The following is a 19,990-nucleotide window of genomic DNA, read 5'->3' as shown; positions in this document are numbered from 1 at the left end:
CTCCGTCTCTGGTGGGCTTTCCCACCACATCTCAGGCCTGATGCTGAGCCACCTGGCAATAAGGCTTCAGGCTGGGCAGGACCCACTGCACCCATCTCTAAATGAGCTTTTGCTCGTACCCCCTTGCTAACTGCCAGGGCCTGACTGCACGGCCATGGCTGCACGACTCTCCAGCGGGATGGAGAAGCAGAGAGGAGCTATCTGGGCACACTACGGCTCCTCACAACCCTCATCCAAGCAATCAGCCCTCAGAGAGGCGGGGGGGTCCTGCTTTACCTGACTCCTGCGTCGCCCGCGTTCCGCATGACGACGCGCCGGCACGTGTAGCTCTGCCGTACCACGGCTCCAAAGCTGAGCTGGTCCTGGTCCAAGCTCACGAGGCTGCCCTGGCAGGAGCCCCGCACCGCAAAGAGGGAGCGCACCAGCCCGCGGCACTCCAGCAGCACTTCCCCGCTGAACGGCTGCATGCGGCGCTTCGGGGAGAAGGTCACCTCCACTTTGCAGGTGTCTCCTCTGGCCTTCAGCTTTAGCTCCTTGCTGGGCTTCAAGCACAGAACCTACCCGAAGAGATGAGTGGAGACTATTTCATCTGGCAAGCCAGCTGCGGAGCCTCCCTCACCAGACTCAGGGAAGAGGCTTCCAATTCCTCTTCTGTCCGCACCAACACTGACCCAGTCCCACTCATTCCCTCGTAGGCATTCCTAGGTAATACCAAAGGTGTTTTCTGCCATGTGTCCACCTGGTCACGGTGAGGTCACCTCTGCCTTCTAAAGCTTTCATGGAAGTTCCAACAGAGCTGTAACCCTCCCTCTTTCAAGATTCACCTCCCTCGCCTTTCCAGATCTAAAATATGTGGCTGCATCCTGACCTATGCGTCTAAAACAGGTTAGAGGAATTGTGCCGCCTTCTCACTTGTGGCTCTCGGGGAGTCCTGGCACCCAGCTCAGCTGAAGCATTCACACTGCAAGCATCTGCTGGCAGAGCAGTGCCAGCAGGGAGGACGGGGCAGGCACAGGCAGCCAGGGCAGCCCACAGCTGTCATTAGCTACTACCTCCCACCCACAGCAGCTCATCGCTCCCTGCAGGCACGCTAAAGTGCTCTGCAGAGAAGGAATGGCACTTACCCCAGCTTCCTGCAACTCTGGCACGGTGGATGTGACTCTGAGCTTAAAGGCGAGAGGGCCTGCACTCTTGTTGGCTATGGTGACGATCTTCTTCACCGTCTGCCCAATGCAGATGTTTCCTAGCTTCACCACCTTTCCTGGTGGATGCACAACGTCAACCTGAGGCAGGAGGGATTGATATCAAGCCAAAGGAAAGAAGGAGAAGAGGTTTTCTGCCACTCTCGTGGCAGAAACACAAACCATGCTAGGCTGGGGAAGAGATGAGGAAATGAGAAAACCATGCTGGTTGCCACCTGCACTTTTAGCATTTAGATTTCATCTCACCTTCATTTCTATGCCTCTTCCTTGGGCCTCAACAGTCAGCTTCTCAGCCGGGGCACACGGAGGCAGCAACAAGCTGTTGTGGCTGTTGTCGTCTTTAGGTGTCCGTAGGAGCTGCGCACAGAGGGAAGAGAAACCACAGACAGCATGAGTTTCTGGACCTTCACCACGTGAACAGACTCCCCAGACGAGCCATCCCCTCCCATATTCTTTCCCCCCAGTGGCAGGGATTATCCAAGTCCCTCCACAGCCTGCCAGCAGAGCCGGCTAACCCTGGAATGCCACCGGGCTTTGCCCTGCGCGCTGCCCCCGTCTCCCTGGCACAAGCCTGGGAATGCTGGAGCGCTGGGAATCTCCAGGAGCGTGCACAGACCTTCCCCCTCACCTGCTCCTCAGCAAGGTGCTGCTGGTCAAACTCCAGTGAGTAAACCCCACAGGGGTTCTTCACCACCACTGTCCCCTCTTCCCCATGGCTCTGTGGCAGCAGCGGTCCCAGCTCGAGCTCTGCGGGGCTCAACTCCAGCCGTGGCTCCAGACCACATCCCAAGACCGGCACCCGCAGGCGTTGGCTGCTCTGGCAAATCTGGATCTGCAGCTCGCCCCGGTAGCACTTCTGCAAAGAAGCAGCACAGAGAGCTCCTCCGTGAAGCCCCAGGTGACAGCGCCTCCAAGGCAACAATCGCCCCAGGGTCAGGGGTCTTCTCAGCACCTCTAAGCTGAACCCAAACCAGGCAGTTACTTAGAGCAGGGGCTACAGCATCTGCATGGCTCTGAGTAACTGCGGTGAGTCCTGCTCGGGAGTGTAACTGGTCAGTTGGCTACCAGATGGATCTAAAACAGCCTATCAGAGGTTTTCACCTAGTCGTGGGGGAGCGCAACGCACGTGAGAAAAGTCTGCTTTCTCAGACACAGTCCTGGCGCTGCAGCACCGGGCAAACATCAGCTGTGTGAAAGAGGCAGCTGAGCTCTCACTGGACAGAAATAAGGATCGTCTTCTCTGCTCAGTGCTTGGCTCTGGTCAAGGCCAGACACGAGACGCTGAAATCTCCATGAGCAACTGAAAGATCCCTGCGACTGTCCCCAGCCATGGAAGCACTTGGGTCCATCCTGTCACACGCTGCCAGTTTCCAAGTCACGGTGGCCACATGCAAACTGCCTTTGGGAATGCTCCACCATTTAAGCTGACTCCCAGACTGCGTGGGACCGTGCAGGGGAAACTGAGGAACGGTGGGCACAGGGCTGGCAGAAAGCTCCACGCGGAGGCAGAGCTCATTCCCCGCTCCCTGTGCTGGCCTCCCCTTACCACACTGCCCTGACAGTCCTCCTGGGGGTGACACCCACCAAACTCACCTCTTCCGTGGGTGAAAAACGGACTTGGACATGGCACTGCTGTCCTGGAGCGAGGGTTCCAGCTGAGGGCAGCACCTCAAAGCCACAGGGCGCGGGCCTCATCTCCTCCCGCAGCTTGTCACGCTCGCTCGCTGGCAGATGTTTGTCCACCTGCACACAGAAACCAGTCGCGTGAGGTCTCCTTGGTCTGCGAGGACAGACCCTCGGTTCCTGCAGTGCTCCGAGATGCTGGCACGGTGCAGGGAGCACCTTCATCCCACCCAGACGTGGCCACCCCTGCCTAGAACTGGAGGGCAAACATGTTGGCAGGGCAGGCAGATGGGGAGGCAGTGTCCTCGGAGGGGGAGGAATGGGTGAAGATGGCAGAGAAGTGAAGCATCAGCTAGTGAGCAGGCCCAGGTGAACCAGCCTTGCTCTGTACCCTCAAAAGCTTCCTCAAGCGAGCTGCAGCCCAAGTGCTCAGGCAGCCAGAGGGGCGGGAAAGCCAAGAGAGGCAAAGAAAACCCAACCGAGAAGTTGTGTGTTACACGTTGTCTGTGCTTTACCTCCTTAACAGCCTCATTCATGCTCATGGACCATTTACAGGGGACCTGGGACGTGTTGTGGAGCTGGATGGTTTCTTCCTGCCACTGCCCACACTGGACAGAGGAGAACTCCAGCCTGTCCCTCGAGAGGCAGAGGGACGGCTCAGCCACAATGGCACGCAGGCGGACCTGGAACGTGGGGCCTCCTCTGACCTAGAGAAGGACAGAGCATCCAGTTGAGAGCCCGGCTGACACTCGCTGCTGTGCCCAACCTGCTGCCTGCCCCACAAGCTGGCCTACCTTGATGGGCAGGAGCACATCCACCTTTCCCAGGGGCACGCTGGCACTTTGTGGGTCAAAGCACACTTCAAATGTCTTGGTCTCACAGCAGGGCAGGCGCTTCACAAGGTCCAGGCACACGCTGAAGCCTGAACACAGGAAAATCAAGCAGCTGAGATACACAAGCAACAGGAAATGGCTCAGAAGCACGGCAAGGCCACAGGGGTGTCCTGGCTGGCAGCTCTGTGAAAGACCCCTTTCCATCTCCAGAGAAGCTGCTCTTCTCCCCTTGTCACTGCCCAAAGCAAAAGGATTTTCACAGCCAGAATCCAGGGGTTGCAGGGTAAAAACGAACCACATTGGTTGAGGAGCTCCAGCAATTCCTTCAGCAGGCATCTCAGGGAAGGACGCATACACCTCTCCAAAGGACAATTTCCAACTAAGATACCAAATGCTGTGGTGTTCCCTGGACAGCGGCTTAGAAGAGACGCCTGGCCACCCGTCACAGACAGCAGTCCCCGTGTGACGGAGCTGCAGCCTTACCCCAAGGCCTCTTTGCGAAGCCTGTTTCGATACGGCACAGGATCCCACAGGCCGTTCAATAAGGCTGAGCAGAAGTGCTCTGGCACTAGGAACTCTGAACAAAGCACTTCCGAACCACAGAGGGTCCATCTGGCTGCAACATAAACCCTCAGAGTGCACGAAGAAACTCCGATGGTGCTCACGGGAGCCAAGAGCAGAAGATGCTGAGAGGCGATCACGCTGATCAGCCCATCTGGCCCCTGCAATGACTTTTTAGGGCAGCCACAGGCAGACCAGGTCTCTGGGCACTGCTCGACAGAATTCAGGCTCTTGAACAGGGCACCGGCCAGAGGGGTACTAAGGAGGAAAAAGCTGCCCAAGGAAGTACTCAAATCTCCCCATGCCCAATGGCTCCAGCTGATGTGGCAGAGACAGCCCCTTCAAGCCCCCGTGAAGCCTCTTTACCACTGGTTACCTGTGTTATACAGGACATATCCATCGGCCTTGAAAGATGCAGGGAAGTGCCCGGTGTTGGTGAGCTTCACCATGTGTGTGTGGATGTCACCGGGAACGACATAGCCAAGGTCCAGGACGTATTCGGGCAGCTCAGCTCTGAAAGGAGGAGGAAGGACACTCTGTAAAGCCCAGCATGGCGTGGGGTGGAGAAGCAAATGGAGGGGATAATTCTGTATCCACTGCTGTGAAAACTCAAGCCAAGCCCAGGAAACCCAAGGCCTGACCTGAGCACCCAGTAATAAGACTTGGCTAAGTCATGGGGAGTGCAGGGCCTAGGATTTATCAGCCACCAACGGGATCTTCGAGTCAGTTTAAAGCGGGTACTGGACACAGTTCCTATGCTGTGAAAAGCCATTGCAGAGAAGTCCACTGCGTCTCCACGGGTCTCAATGAAACTGCTAAGCTGGTGGCCGGCCCAAGCCTGAAACTGCTTCAGGACCTTCTCACAGGATTTCCTTGCAGAGGATACCTCCACTGCTCTGCAGCCAGATCTGTCCCCAAAGCAGCGCTTGAGAGTATCGCGTGCAGTAACCTACACTACAAGATTGCTGTGAAGGTCTTTTTGCAGGCAATCCCACTTGGAAAAGCACATAAGGGATCTGGACCATTCCCTGCTCTTCCTGCTTAGTGGGGTCTGCTTCTCGGCACAAAGACACCGGCTTGGAGATGCCCCTTTCACAGCTGGTCAGCAGGGGTGGTGCCTGTGCTGTCTGCAAGGGCTTGCTGGTCTGCACCCCCTCAGCTCTGAGAACAGAACCCAGCAACTGTGGGGAGTGGAGCACCTCCAGAGCTCAGGGTAGCACTGTGCAAGTGAGGACACCGAGCTGCCCACAGGGAGCACGGCGTAGCTCTCAGCATCAGGCCCTTTCGGAAGTCTTCAGCTATTCCCAACTCTGAGACACAAGGAGCTCTCAGGGGCAGGGCTGCACTCTCGCGGCCCCTGGAGACAGGCTACAGGAGTCCCTACTAACTTGAGAAGCCTCCGATGTACACGCTGGTGAAAGGCAGTGTCCTCCGGGGGACGGGAGGCGAGAGCTTTCTGCTGCTCCAGGGCATGTTCCTCAATCAGCATCTCCTCCATCTGCATCTGCAGCTGAGCATCCCACTGAGGAAAGGAAAGACAGGGGCTGGTTAGCCAAGGTCCTTCCCAAGGCACAAGCTTGTCTCGGGTGGAGGATCCCACTCTGCTCTTGTTGAGAGGGGCGACGGAGTCAGTCTGTCTCACTGGTCGGTGTCTGTGACACTTCCTGCTCTCTCAGGCAGGATCATATCCCCACAGAAATGAACTCCAGTGTCTCTGCCTGCCCAGTTATCAAAGCTGATCTGGACAGACACACAAACAAGCCAGAAACCTTTCAAAGCTCCAAGTATGTCCCTGCCTCCAGTGAGTGCCAAAGCAGCCTGGACAAAAGCTCTCCTGGAAAGGGAACCATGAGAGAGCTGGAGCCTCCTGGAGATACAGAACACAGCACAGCCTCAGGCTGCATTCAGGCTGCTGCTTTACGCTCTGTAAACCTGGCAGGGCTTGGCCGGTGAGCAACAAACCCCCCAGCACCGCCCTGTGTGTCCTTCAGAGCACCAGAAACCCAACTGCCCGAGCACAGCTTTCAGCATCTCCCTGGGGCAGTCAGGAGCTGGCGCATCCCCACGAGGGACAACTCCCAGAGGTGGGCAGCCCAAGGGGCACGCTGAGCTGACACACTCCGTGGCCAGGGGTGTGCAGGGAGGTGCCCAGTGCCGGCAGGGCCCTGGGCAGCTGCCGTGGGGCGCAGGGGCTCCAGTGTCTCGCAGGAGGGTGGCACGTGCGGGACAGGGCAGCAGCTCTACTCACCACGGTGCCCGAGTCGTCCACGCGGGGCTCGGCTGCCACAGCCTCCCCCAGAGCAATGGCCTCTTCTCTCTGGCTGCCTTTGTCCAGCTTTTCTTTGGCCTTTAGGAGGATCTTCTCATATTTGGCGTTGCCTGAAAGCACAGGACACCACCCATAGCAGTGGGGCAGCACAAATCCCACGGAAGACGGGAAGCCCCATTCACCCAGACACAAACTGCTCCAGCAATGTAGGGAAAGGAGATCCTGCTGCTTCTCACCCCCACCCGTCTTTCTCGCCACACAGGAGCATCTCAGCCCCACAGCGTGATGCAAACCCAACCCCTGTCAAAATCCCTGCCAGCCTCTATTACAGCTTTCCCAAGCTTTTCTGCCCAGCCATCATCTTCCCAGACCTCTTGGCAAGCTGTGCACGATGGTTCCTGCGGCAAAGCCCACATGGGCTCGTCTGCCAGAGGCTAAAGAAGCAACCAGAGGGCTGACCTTGTCTGACAGCCCTGAAACCTCCAGGCCTGCTGGAGGTGCCTGTGAGCTGCCCTGTGGGCATATGGCATGGGGGAAAGCCGAGCAGACAGGCAGTGCTCACCTTTGATGTTCCTGGGCAGGTCCAAGTGGATCCTGGGAAAGGTCCCCTCTCCTTTCAGGGAGATTTTTTCTGGCTCCAGGTGACCCAGTTGGATCTGGAAAGCCCTGCAGAAGACTCCAGGCACTCCTGGCAGGTAATACACTTTCAGCACTTGCTGCTTGCCAGGTTCAACGTAACCCTGCAGGGCACACAAGAGGGAGGGATGCAGTATACCAAAGAGGATTCAGTGGAGGGATGGCTCACATGACAGACGCGCTGAGAACACAAGACAGGTTCTCATACATAAGGAAACATCAGACATCACCACCTCCAGCTTTCCTGTATCCAAACGCCTGAGTCTCACAGCTCTTCTGCTCACAGGGTTTACCCTCTGCTAGCCAGAGCCAGGCACAACAAACCAAAGCTCTTTCACCAGCTGCTCTGGAAGAACGGAGAAGGGCCTCTGCTTCCAGCAGGGCCAGCAGCTCCTGGCAGCAGCTTGCAGGAGAGGACATCAGCATGTCACCCCTCAGACGGACAGGCACTGAGGAAGGTGGAAGCCACTTGGCCCTTTGGCTTCCTCTTCCCATCGCAAAAGGGCACCAAGACAGGAACACTGCTCCAGCTCTAAGACACCCAGGCAGGATGACAAGCTGCGATGGAGTGATGCTCCAGTGATGGCACAACCAGAGAGCTCAGCACTCAGCTCCAAAGAGCTCCCGGAGCACTCGTGCCTCCCACTGGTGCTTGCTGTAGGACAGCAGAGCCAGCGGCGCCCAAGGACAATCAGGGGCTCCGTTAGGATTCTGCTCGATGGACCTCCTCTGCCCCTGCAACAGTCGCTCACAGCCCTGTCTCTCCTGGCTGGTTTTGGACGGGGCTTGTGTGTTCATTCCCCCTGTTTTCCCCCAAAGCGCTCTCCTGGGCAGCCTGACACAGGCCGGGTGAAGCCCTTGTGCTACTCACCCTGCTGGGCACGACCAGGGGCACGCCAGGCAGAGGGCTGGCTGCAGTGCCTGTGCCGGGGCTCAGCACCGCAAAGGCAAATCCCAGCTTCCCGCTGTTTTGCAGGGTCAGCGCTGCTTCCGTGACTTTGTTAAACACCTGAGCAGAGGACAGAAGAGCAGGAAGTTACAGGCACATGTCTGCTGCCAAGAATTTCATTCCTCTTCCATTGGGTTGAAAGCAAAGGAACACAGCCCAGAAGCAGGGAGCGCACAGGAGAGATGGGCACTGGGCTCTCTGGGTTAGCCTGGGCAGCCCGCGGCCACAGGGTACCCCTGGGCCCTACACAGGAACAGCTATTTGTGGCAGAGGTGCAATAGCAACCATGGAAAGATCAGTAATAAAGCAAGTAGGGGACACAAGCTCTCTGCACTTGAAGGTGTCACCCAACTGCGAGCTGAAACACAGGAGGAGGCATTGGGGCATTTCAGGAGAAAAGGCACCTGCACACAAGTATTTGTGGGCACAACACAAGCCAAAAGGGAGGGAGAGAGGGCAACGCACACAGGGCCAACAGCTGGAAACAGCTGTGGGGGTTGTAACCGGAAAGAAGTACAGTGAGGGTTATTCAGGGACATTCTATCCGACTACGGTGACTGGAAGCCCAGGTCAGCTGCCTCCTTGGTTGATGAATCAGGAGCATTAAAAGAGAGCACCTCATTTGGGCTTTAGGAGCAGATCAGCGGATGGATGTCTCAGGGACACATCCCTCTGCAGATCACCACTGGGATCCTGCCTGCCCCAGGAGGCAGCGTTAGTTAGAGGAGGGATTCCCAGCTTTGGGCTGGGCTGGGGTGGAGATGGCCATTAAACGCCAGCTTGGAGGTATCCCCCAAACGTTGGACTTCCAAGCCACAGAGCCAGCGAAGCAGCTGGGAAGGGGGGAGAGCCCTGGACCCGGGTGGGCAGCAGCCCACCAGTCATGCTTGGAGGGAAGGAGCACTGACAAGAGCAGTGTGCGGTACCTGCAGCCCGCAGTCGATCTCGGTGGTGTCCAGGAGGTAGCTGATGCGCGAGGCCTCCCCACGCAGAGCCACCTCGTAGCTCGGGCCTCCCTCCACCCTGCACAGCGCCGTGACCTGGCTGACGGTGTTGGCGTGGCCGAAGAAGGAGAAGGAGACGCGCTGGCTCTGGCCCGGCTGCAGCTCACCGTGCAGTGGCAGGATATCGAAAACCTGCAGGCAGGGAGGAGAGATCCACACGTGGAGCACGGGATTGATGCAGGAGAGCAGCCTCAGCTTGGGCCAAAGGACAGATGTGGCTGCAGGGGCCTCTTCCTCAAACACAGGCAACATCATCCTCATCTCACACTGCAGCCGTTCCACTCACCAACGGAGAGACCATGGGGAAAACCTTCTCCCACAGTCCCAATTAATGCAGTAGCTAATACTCTACATTCATTTGTGGTGTCTCCTGGCAGCAAGAAATTCTCTCTGCTGCAGAACTTGCCTTCAAAAACACCTTTTCCTGCCCTCAGAAGAACACGAGACTGGGAGCTGAGAGCCTGTGGAGCCGGGGGCAGGATCCAGCCCAGCTCCTCGCACTCCTCATGCTTTTCCCTGTCTCTGATTCACATCCTGCTCTCTCCAGATGCTGCAGCAACTGCTGCCGCAGCAAATGCTGCTGCAGCAAATGCTGCTGCAGGAATTTCTTACCCACCACTAGATGAGGACCAAGATGGATAAAGTCCTCCATAACTGCCGCACAAGGAATGTTCTTGACCAGCCCGATAACACCTCCCATGTGGCCTCTCCAATGACCAGTGATGCGCTTGTTATGACATGAGGCCACTCTGGGAGCAGCACCCAGGACACCAGTGGGAGTGGGAGTACGTAACTGCTTGCTACACTGGAAATGTGGAAGTGAGACAGATTCCCACTTACCTCCTCCACACCCAAGGCGAGGGGCTCTGTCTCCATGAACCTGGAAAAAGAACAGACCTTTGCTCAGGGACCTTGCAGTGGGAGGGAGGGAAGTCTGCACAGCAGCTCCTCGGCAGGATGGGGCCCCTGCGGGGGCATCAGTGGTGTGAGCTCAGCAATGAGCTCCAAAACTGGGATGGAGCAGGTCAACGCCTGGCAATGACACTGCCATAGCAGCGCTGCAGGCAGCTGGCAACTGCTTGCCTCCAGATCTGCTATCTCCTGCTGCGTGATTCTGAAGATCCATTCCGTCACTGGAGAAAACACCTTGGTGCAAAGGCTTAGCTCAGCTTTGAGCTCTCAGAGGTCCAAGGGCTGAGGCTTAGGGTTAGTCTGTCTCTAACCACGTGGGTCTACAACAAGAGTAACCACGAGAGATTCGTGCCTCAGAAGTCAGAGAAAGGGCACACGTTGGTCTACACTGCCTATGTCCAGCCACACAGCAACAGTTGGATTGTGTTGCTCATATCACAGAATCACAGAATCCCAAGGGTTGGAAGGGACCTAAAAAGATCATCTAGTCCAACCCCCCTGCAAGAGCAGGGTAACCTACAGTACATCACACAGGAACTTGTCCAGGCGGGCCTTGAATATCTCCAGTGTAGGAGACTCCACAACCCCCCTGGGCAACCTGTTCCAGTGCTCTGTCACTCTTACAGTAAAGAAGTTCTTCCTGACGTTAACGTGGAACTTCCTATGTTCCAGTTTACACCCATTGCCCCTTGTCCTATCACTGGATATCACTGAAAAAAGCCTAGCTCCATCATCCTGACACCTACCCTTTACATATTTGTAAACATTGATGAGGTCACCCCTCAGTCTCCTCTTTTGCAAGCTAAAGAGACCCAGCTCCCTCAGCCTCTCCTCATAAGGGAGATGTTCCACTCCCTTAATCATCTTTGTGGCTCTGCGCTGGACTCCTTCAAGCAATTCCCTGTCCTTCTTGAACAGAGGGGCCCAGAACTGGACGCAATATTCCAGATGCGGCCTCACCAAGGCTGAGTAGAGGGGGAGGAGAACCTCTCTTGACCTACTAACCACTCCCTTTCTAATGCACCCTAAGATGCCATTTGCCTTCTTGGCCACAAGAGCACATTGCTGGCTCATGGTCATCCTCCTATCCACCAGGACCCCCAGGTCCCTTTCCCGTTCACTACTTTCCAGCAGGTCAACCCCCAACCTGTACTGGTACATGGGGTTGTTCTTCCCCAGATGCAAGACTCTACACTTGCCCTTGTTAAATTTCATCAAGTTTCTCCCCGCCCAACTCTCCAGCCTGTCCAGGTCTCGCTGAATGGCAGCACATATGATCACTCTGCCCCAGGTAGCAGCAATGACCAAAGAGCAAGGAGGAAAGAACGGGCTGGACAATTAGAAAGAAAAAAATGTAAACACACAAAGTCTTGTTGAGGCAGAGAAACAGCATTTTTCTCTCCTGACCAAAATAAACGTGCGCGACTGATCCTGGGAGTCTCTGATGACCAGCTCCAGCAAGGTCCCAGGTAGGGAAAGTTCCAGTCTTTGATCTCCCCTTCATGAGACCTGATGCTTGATTCCCTCCATGTCAGACTGAGTTAGAGCTGATGATTTAGAATACCAACAGTGCTTAGTGTGGACCAGAAATAACATCTGACACGCTGCCCTTCTGCAGGCTCCTAATGAACACTTTGAGTGTTTGGTGGTAACACCTTGGAGACCATCTTCATTTCCAGCTCTGGCACACAGCATCCCATGGTGTCTGCTGAGCGCCCCGGAGTGCCCCAGTGCCCTGGTCGTCTCCCCCAAGCCCTCCTAATAGCCACAGCTCATCTCCAGTTCCCAAGAGGTCACCTCCTCCGAGTCAGATCCCAATTCCCTTCACACAGCTGCTTCTTGATCGTTTCCCTTGTTTGTAATAACAGCGCTTCAGTGCCACGTGGTGAACTTTGCTGCGTTTCCTAGGGCATTACGGAAAACCATTTGCTACCGTCCTTCAAACTGCCCAGAGCAGACTTTTGTGCTATGCAGAGAAGCCGCAGCAGAAGGAACACTAGGAATGTGCTTCTAGATGTGCTTCAGCACCACTACAAGTTTGCTCTTGGCCTTGGAAACCATAGACCACCACTGCATGGTCCTCCTTCCCAGGGATGTCCATACAAGGGCTCCCTCCAGCATCTACAGCTGGACCTAAAGTCACAGCAGAACCTGCCATTCCTCACTAAAACTCTACATAGCTCTTCTGTGAATGTGACGTGCAGTTCAAGAGATGAACACTCACTTCAAGGGGCTGTTTGCCTCAGGCCACGAAGATCTGAGAAAGCAGCTTTCTACATCAGCCCTCCTGCCCCCAGGAACCCATACAGGCCTACAGCAAAGCAGAGCAAGGGACTGCGACAGCAGTGTGTCACTCTGATGGCAGTGCCTGGGTAGGATCTTAGTACAAAATGACAACAGATGGGCTTAGCAGGGAAGGACACCTTCTACATCCGCTTCTCCAAGTGCCGAAGCATGGCTTTGCAGCTGCAGAGATAAAGCAGGACTCCAGCTTATGGCTATGTGAAAAGGGTCAGTAGTGTCCTACAGTCCCAGCCTGGCTGGAGAATGCTGTCTCCTTCCCAGCACCAAACCGGCGGAGATCACCTCTTCCCTGAGCACCTTGGCTGAGCACAACTCAGAGGTGTGATTTCCTCAAGGGAAGGTTGAAAACAATTTGGCAGATCAGGCAAATGGCCTCGGGCTTTGCAAACCACAAACAGGACATCAGGAAGAAGAGCTTCCAGGAGAGGGAGAGGTGCGCATACCTCACTGGGTTCACCTGGCTGTCCTTCAGGAATGCCCAGTGGTACTGGACAACCAGTGGGCTGCAGTTGGTCATCTCCATGTAACGCACATCCTTGGTGTCATTCAAGATGCAGCCAAAGTCCACGGCCGTGGTCTGGATCTGGAGATTCGGGAAGTAGACTTCTCCCCGGACGGTGACCTGCTCTTCGTGAGGATGCTCCAGGAACTTGATCTTCAGAGCCTTCTCCGCTGCCCGGATAAGCAAATCCTCCTCATAAGCAGGGTTAAATCCGATGCAGAGTTGAAGTTCCTCCCCTGTCCTCAGCTTCATGGGCTGCAAGGAGATGAAGAGAAAATGTTCAACGTGTGACCCCAACACGGGCTTCTGGCTTCATCCTTCATTTTCTTCACGCTGTCTGACCAAGCACCGCACTTCTTCTGAAGCTGCCTGAGGCTCACGGTTCTGTGCTCTGCACCAATACAAGAGGAAATCCACGTTGGTCTCCTGAATTCTGGAGCCGCAGAAGCCACCTGCTAAACACAACCAAAGCAGCACTCTGGCACCCAGGCCTTCGCCCTCACTCTGGAGGAACTCCTTTAGCCTGCAGCACAGCGGTGGCTGCACCTCTGACAACACGTGCACTGCAGAGCCCATGCCCAACACCTTCCGCACACACCAGGGCAGGAGCCAGACAGCAGCTGGAGAAGCCTACCTCAGCCTTCCCAAAGGCAGGGCTGCCCTCAAAGACAGCAAGCTGTTCCCCAGCTTATCTGAGGATGGCTGCTGGAGAGCTGGCATGCCTTCCAGCAGACACCTTTCCTACAGCTTGCCCACAGCTGGGTGCCTGCTCCCTCCTCTCCCTGTCTTCAAGCCAGGAGGTCTCTTCCCGATTCAGATGGCATTCTGTTTCCTTCAGCAGCTCGTTTCACATCTGATTTAGCTTGGGCCACTTTACTGCAGACTCTACAGAACACACTTCCATCATGGAGGACCTCCCAACAGAGACACACCACCACGTTCATCCCTCTTCAAAGCCCAGCAGCAAGAAAGTCCGGGGCTGCTCACCTGAGCATCTGCAGGGAGAGGCTGCTGGTCCGCAGTGCAGATGGAGAAGGGCTGCTCTAAGGCAAGGACCACGCTGAGGGGCAGGGAGCACATGTTCTTTACAGAGAGAGGCTTGTACATCACAGCCAGGACATCACCGGGGTGCTACAGAAACAGGAGACAAGAAAAAATGACCTTGAAGTGGCCATGGACCTCCTCCCCTTCAGACGCATTTCAAATTTTCCAACCCCAAAAGTGCATCCATCTCTATTTACTCTTTTGATTGGTTTCTACCCCTCTGCAAAGTTTGTCCTCCAACTCTAGCAGACGCTTTCGCGTTTAGAACCCACAGCCTTCCCCAGGGGACAGGGAAACAGTCTCGCGTACAGATGAGGGAGCAGCCCCCCAGAGGAGGCAGCTGCTTCAGCAAGATCCAAAACAGAAAGTGAACCCACTCTGGCTCCAGTTGTGTGTCCTCTCCTGCCCAGAGAGCACACACAGGCACAAGGCACAAGGCCATTTCCACTCCCATACAGTAGTTTCTTACCACCCTATCAGCTCTGCCAGGCCCGCAAGGCAGTGATGCTGCTCAGAGGAGGCAAGCAAGCAGGATATGGCCTGCAGCGGACAGCCTGCAGCAGCCCGAGGTCAGCTTTGAACATTCACGGGCACATGCAGACAGCTCCAAACCTCAACAGTCTGGCCGCAACCTGCTGCCCCTGCTCCACTGACAAGATGTTGCAGCCTCAAAGCTAAGCTCAGCCTAAGCCTTTTCCTCCTGTCCATGCATTGCTCCGCGCTTCCTGCATGGTTTATCTAAACTAGACAGTCTTTGGGAAACTAATTGTGGATGCATTGGCATCCAACTCCTGCAGTGTCGCAGCACGCAACACATGGGAGCATGTGGCATCAAGCAGACCACAGGCAGACATCAGGGGGAGCTGAAAAGCTTCTGATTAGATGTGAACCGCCTGCTCACAGGATTTGTGCTTCTCTGGAAGCCTGGGAAGTGGAGGAGAGACCTGAAACCGCAGAAACTAAATCATGAGCTATCTGCTCTTTTTCAGACACCTCACGCGACGGGGAAAGGTGATGCAGGAGTCGGGATCCAGACACTAAAGGGCACACACGTTGCACTGGTGCTCTCATCGCTGCAGCTGAAGGGCACTCGTGGGTCCTTTGAAGAAGGTGAGGCTTGGGAAAGGCAAAGGGGCAGCACCCATACCGACGGCAGGGAAGGCAAAGAGGCGCAAGAGATGCCAGTTTTTCCTCATCAGCTTGAGGAGTTGACAGGAATCTCAGCTTTTCTCAGCTTCCCTACACGATCGCTGCTCGGACATCACCACACCTTGGAAGATCCTCAAAACCCTGACTACAGACACTGGCGTCTCTCTAGAGGGGGGCATGCTCCCCCTCGCCAGAGCAGCTGTAATCTCAGTTCTACCTGGCTCAACTTAGAGAACAGCCTCATCTCTAGCAGCATCCTCACTCCTCTCACCACCACCTCAGGGAGGGTGAGGAGGGATCTGCTCTCCACCTGCAGCCCCAGCACAGCAAGTGGCTCTTCCAAAGCCCACGCTGCTCTCACGGGTCCCACATCTCAGCCCGTGCCCTTGGCTCAGCAGCTCAATTCTGTCTGCACCTCGAGAAGGGCAGAATAGAGCTGCGGAGACTGTCCCCAGCCCCACAGGGGTGAAATAATGATCTCGGCATTCATGACAAAAGCTGGGCCTGGCTCAAGTCAACAGCCAAAGCTCTGTGGACTTGGAGAACTTCCTCCTTAGGACACAGGCACACCCCAGCCACACCAGTCAGTGCCAGGATGCAATGCAGAGACTCACCTTCTCCACCCGGAAAGTGATTTCTCTGCTGGATATTTGCAGAGCAGGAGCAATGAACTCGCACGTGACGTCCACCTGCACGATCAGATTCTTCACTCCCTCCTTGCCCACGATGGCGTGACACAGCAGCTTCTCCTTCACCACCTGCATGCGAGCCACACGGCCCCCAGCGGGTGTTATCAGGGTGTCCACAAAACACACTGCATCTTTGAGCCGCCCACCCACACGCCCCATTACTGCATGAAGTTACAGCCATTGGTCTCCTCAGGAGCCCTCTCTTCTTTATAAGCTGCATCCTCTTTGTTCTGCACTCACGCGTCCCTCGTGTTACAACCCAACCACCACAAAAGGCCCTCAGGAGTCTTGTGCTGCCTACAGCTGTCAGAACAATCCCTGCCCAAACGGTTATTGCTTTGCTTTGTCCCACTGCCAAACAAAATGCTTACCGAAAACTGTAGGAACTCATTAAAAAAAAACAAACCAGACTGTATGAAGGGAAACAGGGGATAGAAGGATCAATGCCAGCAAATCCTCCCTTGCAAGTTTAGTGGAAAGGATCCCTGGGAAAACCCCAAACAGACAGCCTGCCTTCCTAGGATGTACTGTGTCCCCCTAGACCTGCCTGTCAAACAAACCTCCCCAGGAAAGAGATGTCTTCAACCTGGCATGAAAACCCTCTACTTAAGCTGGATGCTCTTACATCCAAGACTTTTCCTGATTCCTCCTCATGGTTTCACTTCCCCACATTCCTCCCTTTTTTCCTCTCTCTTCCCTCTGATAGACCACCACAACCCAACTCCTCCTCAGAGCCTAGAGACGTCAGAATCACCTGTGCTGCACGTGCACCACAGGGTCTTGGGCTTCTAACCAGCCTCAAGAGTATGAAGTTCCCGAGACCTAGGGAAGGTGGAAGACCCAATCCCAGGCTCTTGGCTTGGACTGCACGAGCCAGGTAGCCACAGCTGAGCTCACAGATGCCCATTTGGCTTTCCAGGAAGGCACCCTCACCAGTGGCCTGACCATTTCCCTTCTGGTTCCTTCTTCCCTCTTCAGCAAAGCCTCATGGGCTCAGGACTGCACACAGACAGTCCCATCGGAGTCAACCAGCTGAGGGATCAAGTCTTCCTCAAGCTACCACTCAGGCAATCCTTTAAAACACCTCTCAAACTCTAGCAGCAGCAGGAGCTTAATGCACATTTATTCCCCATTCACTTAAACACTTGTGCCCAGTGCTCCTGGAGCCAGGGAAGGCACACCGGGGGCAGACGGCAGCTCCTCTGCAGAGCTGGATTTCCTCCGGAGAGACGGGTCCAGGGAGGAGAACACTCAGTGACCCTGCTGAAATCTGCCCCTCTGAGCTGCAACCCAAGGGTGCTGCAAGACCTGCCTGCCCTCGGCACACGGGGGCTGGCTGAGGGAGCGGGGCGAGCGCTGATGGGAATACTGACACAAGTCAAGCTCTCAGTTCTAATGATCCCTGGAACACTTTCCCATGTGGACGGACATCATTCGGATCATTAGAGCTGGCACACTGGGTTCATTTCTCTCGTCCCGGTCTCCGGGCCGGACAAGCTCCCGGCCCGTGTCTGTCTACACAGGAAAATCAATGCTGCTCCCAGACACTCCCTACCTTCCTGGGTGTTTTGTTTCACTCGCTGCTTCCCCACACAGACAACTGGCCATTTCTTTAGTTACTTTCTGCCTGGGCTCCCAGTCTACCTCTAACTTTAAGGCCAGCTGAGAAAACTGGGGCTGCTCAGCCTGGAGAAGAGAAACCGCGGGGAGACCTCAGAGCAGCCTTCCACTAGCTGAACGGGGCCTACAAGGATGCCGGACACGGACTCTTCTCAGGGACTGCAGCAACAGGACAAGGGGTAATGGACTTAAACTCAAACAGGGCGAGTTCAGGTTAGATACAAGGAAGAGGTTCTTCACTGTGAGGATGGTGAGGCACTGGCACAGGTTGCCAAAGCAGTGGTGAATGCTCCATCCCTGGCAGGGTACAAGGCCATGCTGGACAGAGCCTGGGGCGACAGTGCCTTCAGGCCATGTTTTGCTACCACCAAGTTGGCTTTATGGTAGCCATGGAACTCAAAAAGCCTCAGCAACTGATGGTGGCGAGCATGGAAAGCAACTGGTGCTGCCACGGTAACTTATGGCAGGAAACCAGGTTCTCAGAAGCACTTGCCCATTTGCTCAGGCAAATGTCAAGGGGCTGCAGAAATGCCCTGATGCAGAACTCACCTGAGGGGTGCTGCAGGAGCCTTTCAGCACCACCTCCGCTGTCTGGCCGGGCATCAGCTCCGTCCTCAGTGGCTGAAGCTTCAGCACGGGGCCACAGGAGGAAACCTTGCCCTTGCTCTTACTGATGCGAGGGAGACGCTTGCGCTGCTTAAGTGTGGTGCCACCTTCTGTGGTCCAATAGAGCAGATGGGTGCGTCGTCCTTTGTTTGTCATCTTGAAGCGGTAACAGCAGGGATCCAGGCTAGAGGAGAAGCAGAGACACAAAATGGCAGGGGAGCTGCTATTTGCCACTGGTCACCCAGCTTCAGCACCCTGAGGGCACGACCTGACTGCACACTCGGCTTCACCAAAAGCCAGACCTTGGCTGCCCCTAGGTTTGTCACCATCCAGCAGCTGCTCTGCTGGCACCCTTCCAGCAAGGAAGAGCTTCGTAAAGAGCCGGCCCCACATGCAAGTAGCTGGAGGAACAGCCTCGCTGCCACTCCACCTTCCCCTTGGGAGCTGTTGTTCATGCCTCTGAGGCGTCTCGTAGGGAGCATCCAACCCTCATTGCCCCCAACGTACCACCCTCTGGTGGCGGCTCTGCAGCCGACAGCAATGGCAACAGCTCCAAACTGAGCCCGCGGGCAATGACATAAAGGGGGGCAGAAGACAACTACATGAATCACATGGACACTGTCCCCTCCATTGTGCAGCCAGCTTGTGGCTGCACTGAGCACAGGAAACTCTGGGCAAGCACCAGCCTCCCTGCGATGTCCCTGCGTACGTGGAGGGCTCGTGGGTGCGTATTTTACCTCTCCAAATCTATCCCAAGTACTTAAGGTAGGATTAAGCTGCTCTTTCTACCCCAAGAATTCAGGTATCGGAGCACCACGGACCCTCTTTGCAGCCACAGAAAGGAAGAGCCACCCCAAGAAGACTGTTCTTCTCTGAGGAGGTCTCCAACACAAGGCAAACAGCACTTTTTTCCTCCTGTCTCCAAGAACATGACTGGTTTCAGACACACACGTTGGGACCACTGAATCCTCTCCTTCCAGCTCACCAATTTCAATCGAGACTCTTCATTTATCCCACTCCACCTCAGCAGACTTCCACACTTCCACACTTCCTCCCCCTTCCAGAGCTGGTCCTGCATCCACACTCGCTTGCCCGTGCCTCGGGAAGCAGGCAGGAGAAACCAGGGAAGAGCCACCACGTCTAATAAAGAGCAACCGGGCACGGAGTGGGGGAGAGGAGCCAACTGGGGGATGACGCAGGGCAAAGAAATTCTGCTGCTCCTCCAGGGCTCCTGGCCAGAGGGGAAATAAACCAGCGCCATTCATTCAGTCGAGGAGCTGCTAACAAGCTACTGCCCAGGCTTGCTGCTGCTCTGAGATCTTACTCCAGACGGAATGGCAAAGCAAGCAATATCACTGCAGAGGGAAACATGTCTGTACTTGTAAGGCAGCATTTCTCAGCTGGAGGCTTCCAGGACCTGCTCTCTTCCTCCAAATCTTTGTTTGATAAAGTGAGGAGACAAATGGATTATGACTAAAGACAATTCAGCAACAACTTAGCAACTGCTCTCCAGCTCGGTGGCTTTCAGAGTACCTACTGACTTGCAGATGGCCATAAAATGTTTCCAAAGGAAGCCCTGTGGCTTCAGGGAAGCAGAGCCAGGACTGTGAGCACTGAAGAAGCTTGAGGGACTGCAGCAGAACTCCTCCTTGCTGAGCCCATGGGGAAGTGGGAGCTGAGAGATTCCCTACCTGAAGCAGGGCGCCAGGTTGAGCTCCGGGCCAAAGGGTTTGTCAATGACAATCGTGGTGCCAACGCCAACAGCCTGGACGGGGATGACGTAGGCACGACTGTTCTCAATGAACAGCACCACCTCGTCCTTGAATTGCTCCGTGTCATCCAAGTTTGCAGTGACAGCCAGAGACACCTCGGCCTTGGCAGGGATCACTCCCTGACTGGGTCCAACGGTCCAGCACGAGTCTGCACCAGCCTGGAAGACAAACAACACTCATTTAGGACGGAAACCACGGACCTGGCTGCCACCAGCCAAGGCTTGCCCAGGCAACACGTTCACACCGAGCCAGTGGGTGTGAAGATTCCACTGACATTCATGTACAGCTTCTCTGGCTCGTGCTGACACAGGGCAG

At 55.5% G+C, this 19,990-nt stretch overlaps 1 protein-coding gene across 1 annotated transcript in view; it reads right to left on the bottom strand.

The window, feature by feature from the left end:
- Positions 1 to 272: 272 nt before the first annotated feature.
- The window catches only part of LOC136005869 (hydrocephalus-inducing protein-like), a gene marked incomplete at its 5' end in the record, with an annotated part of 43,638 nt that continues 23,920 nt past the window's right edge, over positions 273 to 19,990 (bottom strand). The window contains 17 exons of the mRNA XM_065663762.1: positions 273 to 386; positions 1,894 to 2,058; positions 2,796 to 2,945; positions 3,341 to 3,532; positions 3,620 to 3,747; positions 4,596 to 4,732; positions 5,608 to 5,741; positions 6,468 to 6,598; positions 7,051 to 7,228; positions 7,996 to 8,133; positions 9,000 to 9,209; positions 9,918 to 9,957; positions 12,737 to 13,050; positions 13,783 to 13,926; positions 15,603 to 15,746; positions 17,847 to 18,087; positions 19,595 to 19,833. Coding sequence (XP_065519834.1) covers positions 273 to 386; positions 1,894 to 2,058; positions 2,796 to 2,945; positions 3,341 to 3,532; positions 3,620 to 3,747; positions 4,596 to 4,732; positions 5,608 to 5,741; positions 6,468 to 6,598; positions 7,051 to 7,228; positions 7,996 to 8,133; positions 9,000 to 9,209; positions 9,918 to 9,957; positions 12,737 to 13,050; positions 13,783 to 13,926; positions 15,603 to 15,746; positions 17,847 to 18,087; positions 19,595 to 19,833 — 2,799 coding nt within the window. The remainder of the gene's footprint in view (positions 387 to 1,893; positions 2,059 to 2,795; positions 2,946 to 3,340; positions 3,533 to 3,619; positions 3,748 to 4,595; positions 4,733 to 5,607; positions 5,742 to 6,467; positions 6,599 to 7,050; positions 7,229 to 7,995; positions 8,134 to 8,999; positions 9,210 to 9,917; positions 9,958 to 12,736; positions 13,051 to 13,782; positions 13,927 to 15,602; positions 15,747 to 17,846; positions 18,088 to 19,594; positions 19,834 to 19,990) is intronic.

The sequence above is a fragment of the Lathamus discolor genome, chromosome Z, assembly GCF_037157495.1.
Source record: "Lathamus discolor isolate bLatDis1 chromosome Z, bLatDis1.hap1, whole genome shotgun sequence".
Classification (NCBI taxonomy): domain Eukaryota; kingdom Metazoa; phylum Chordata; class Aves; order Psittaciformes; family Psittacidae; genus Lathamus; species Lathamus discolor.
The sequence above is the reverse complement of the archived record's forward strand: the minus strand, read 5'-3'. Positions and strand labels throughout refer to the sequence as shown.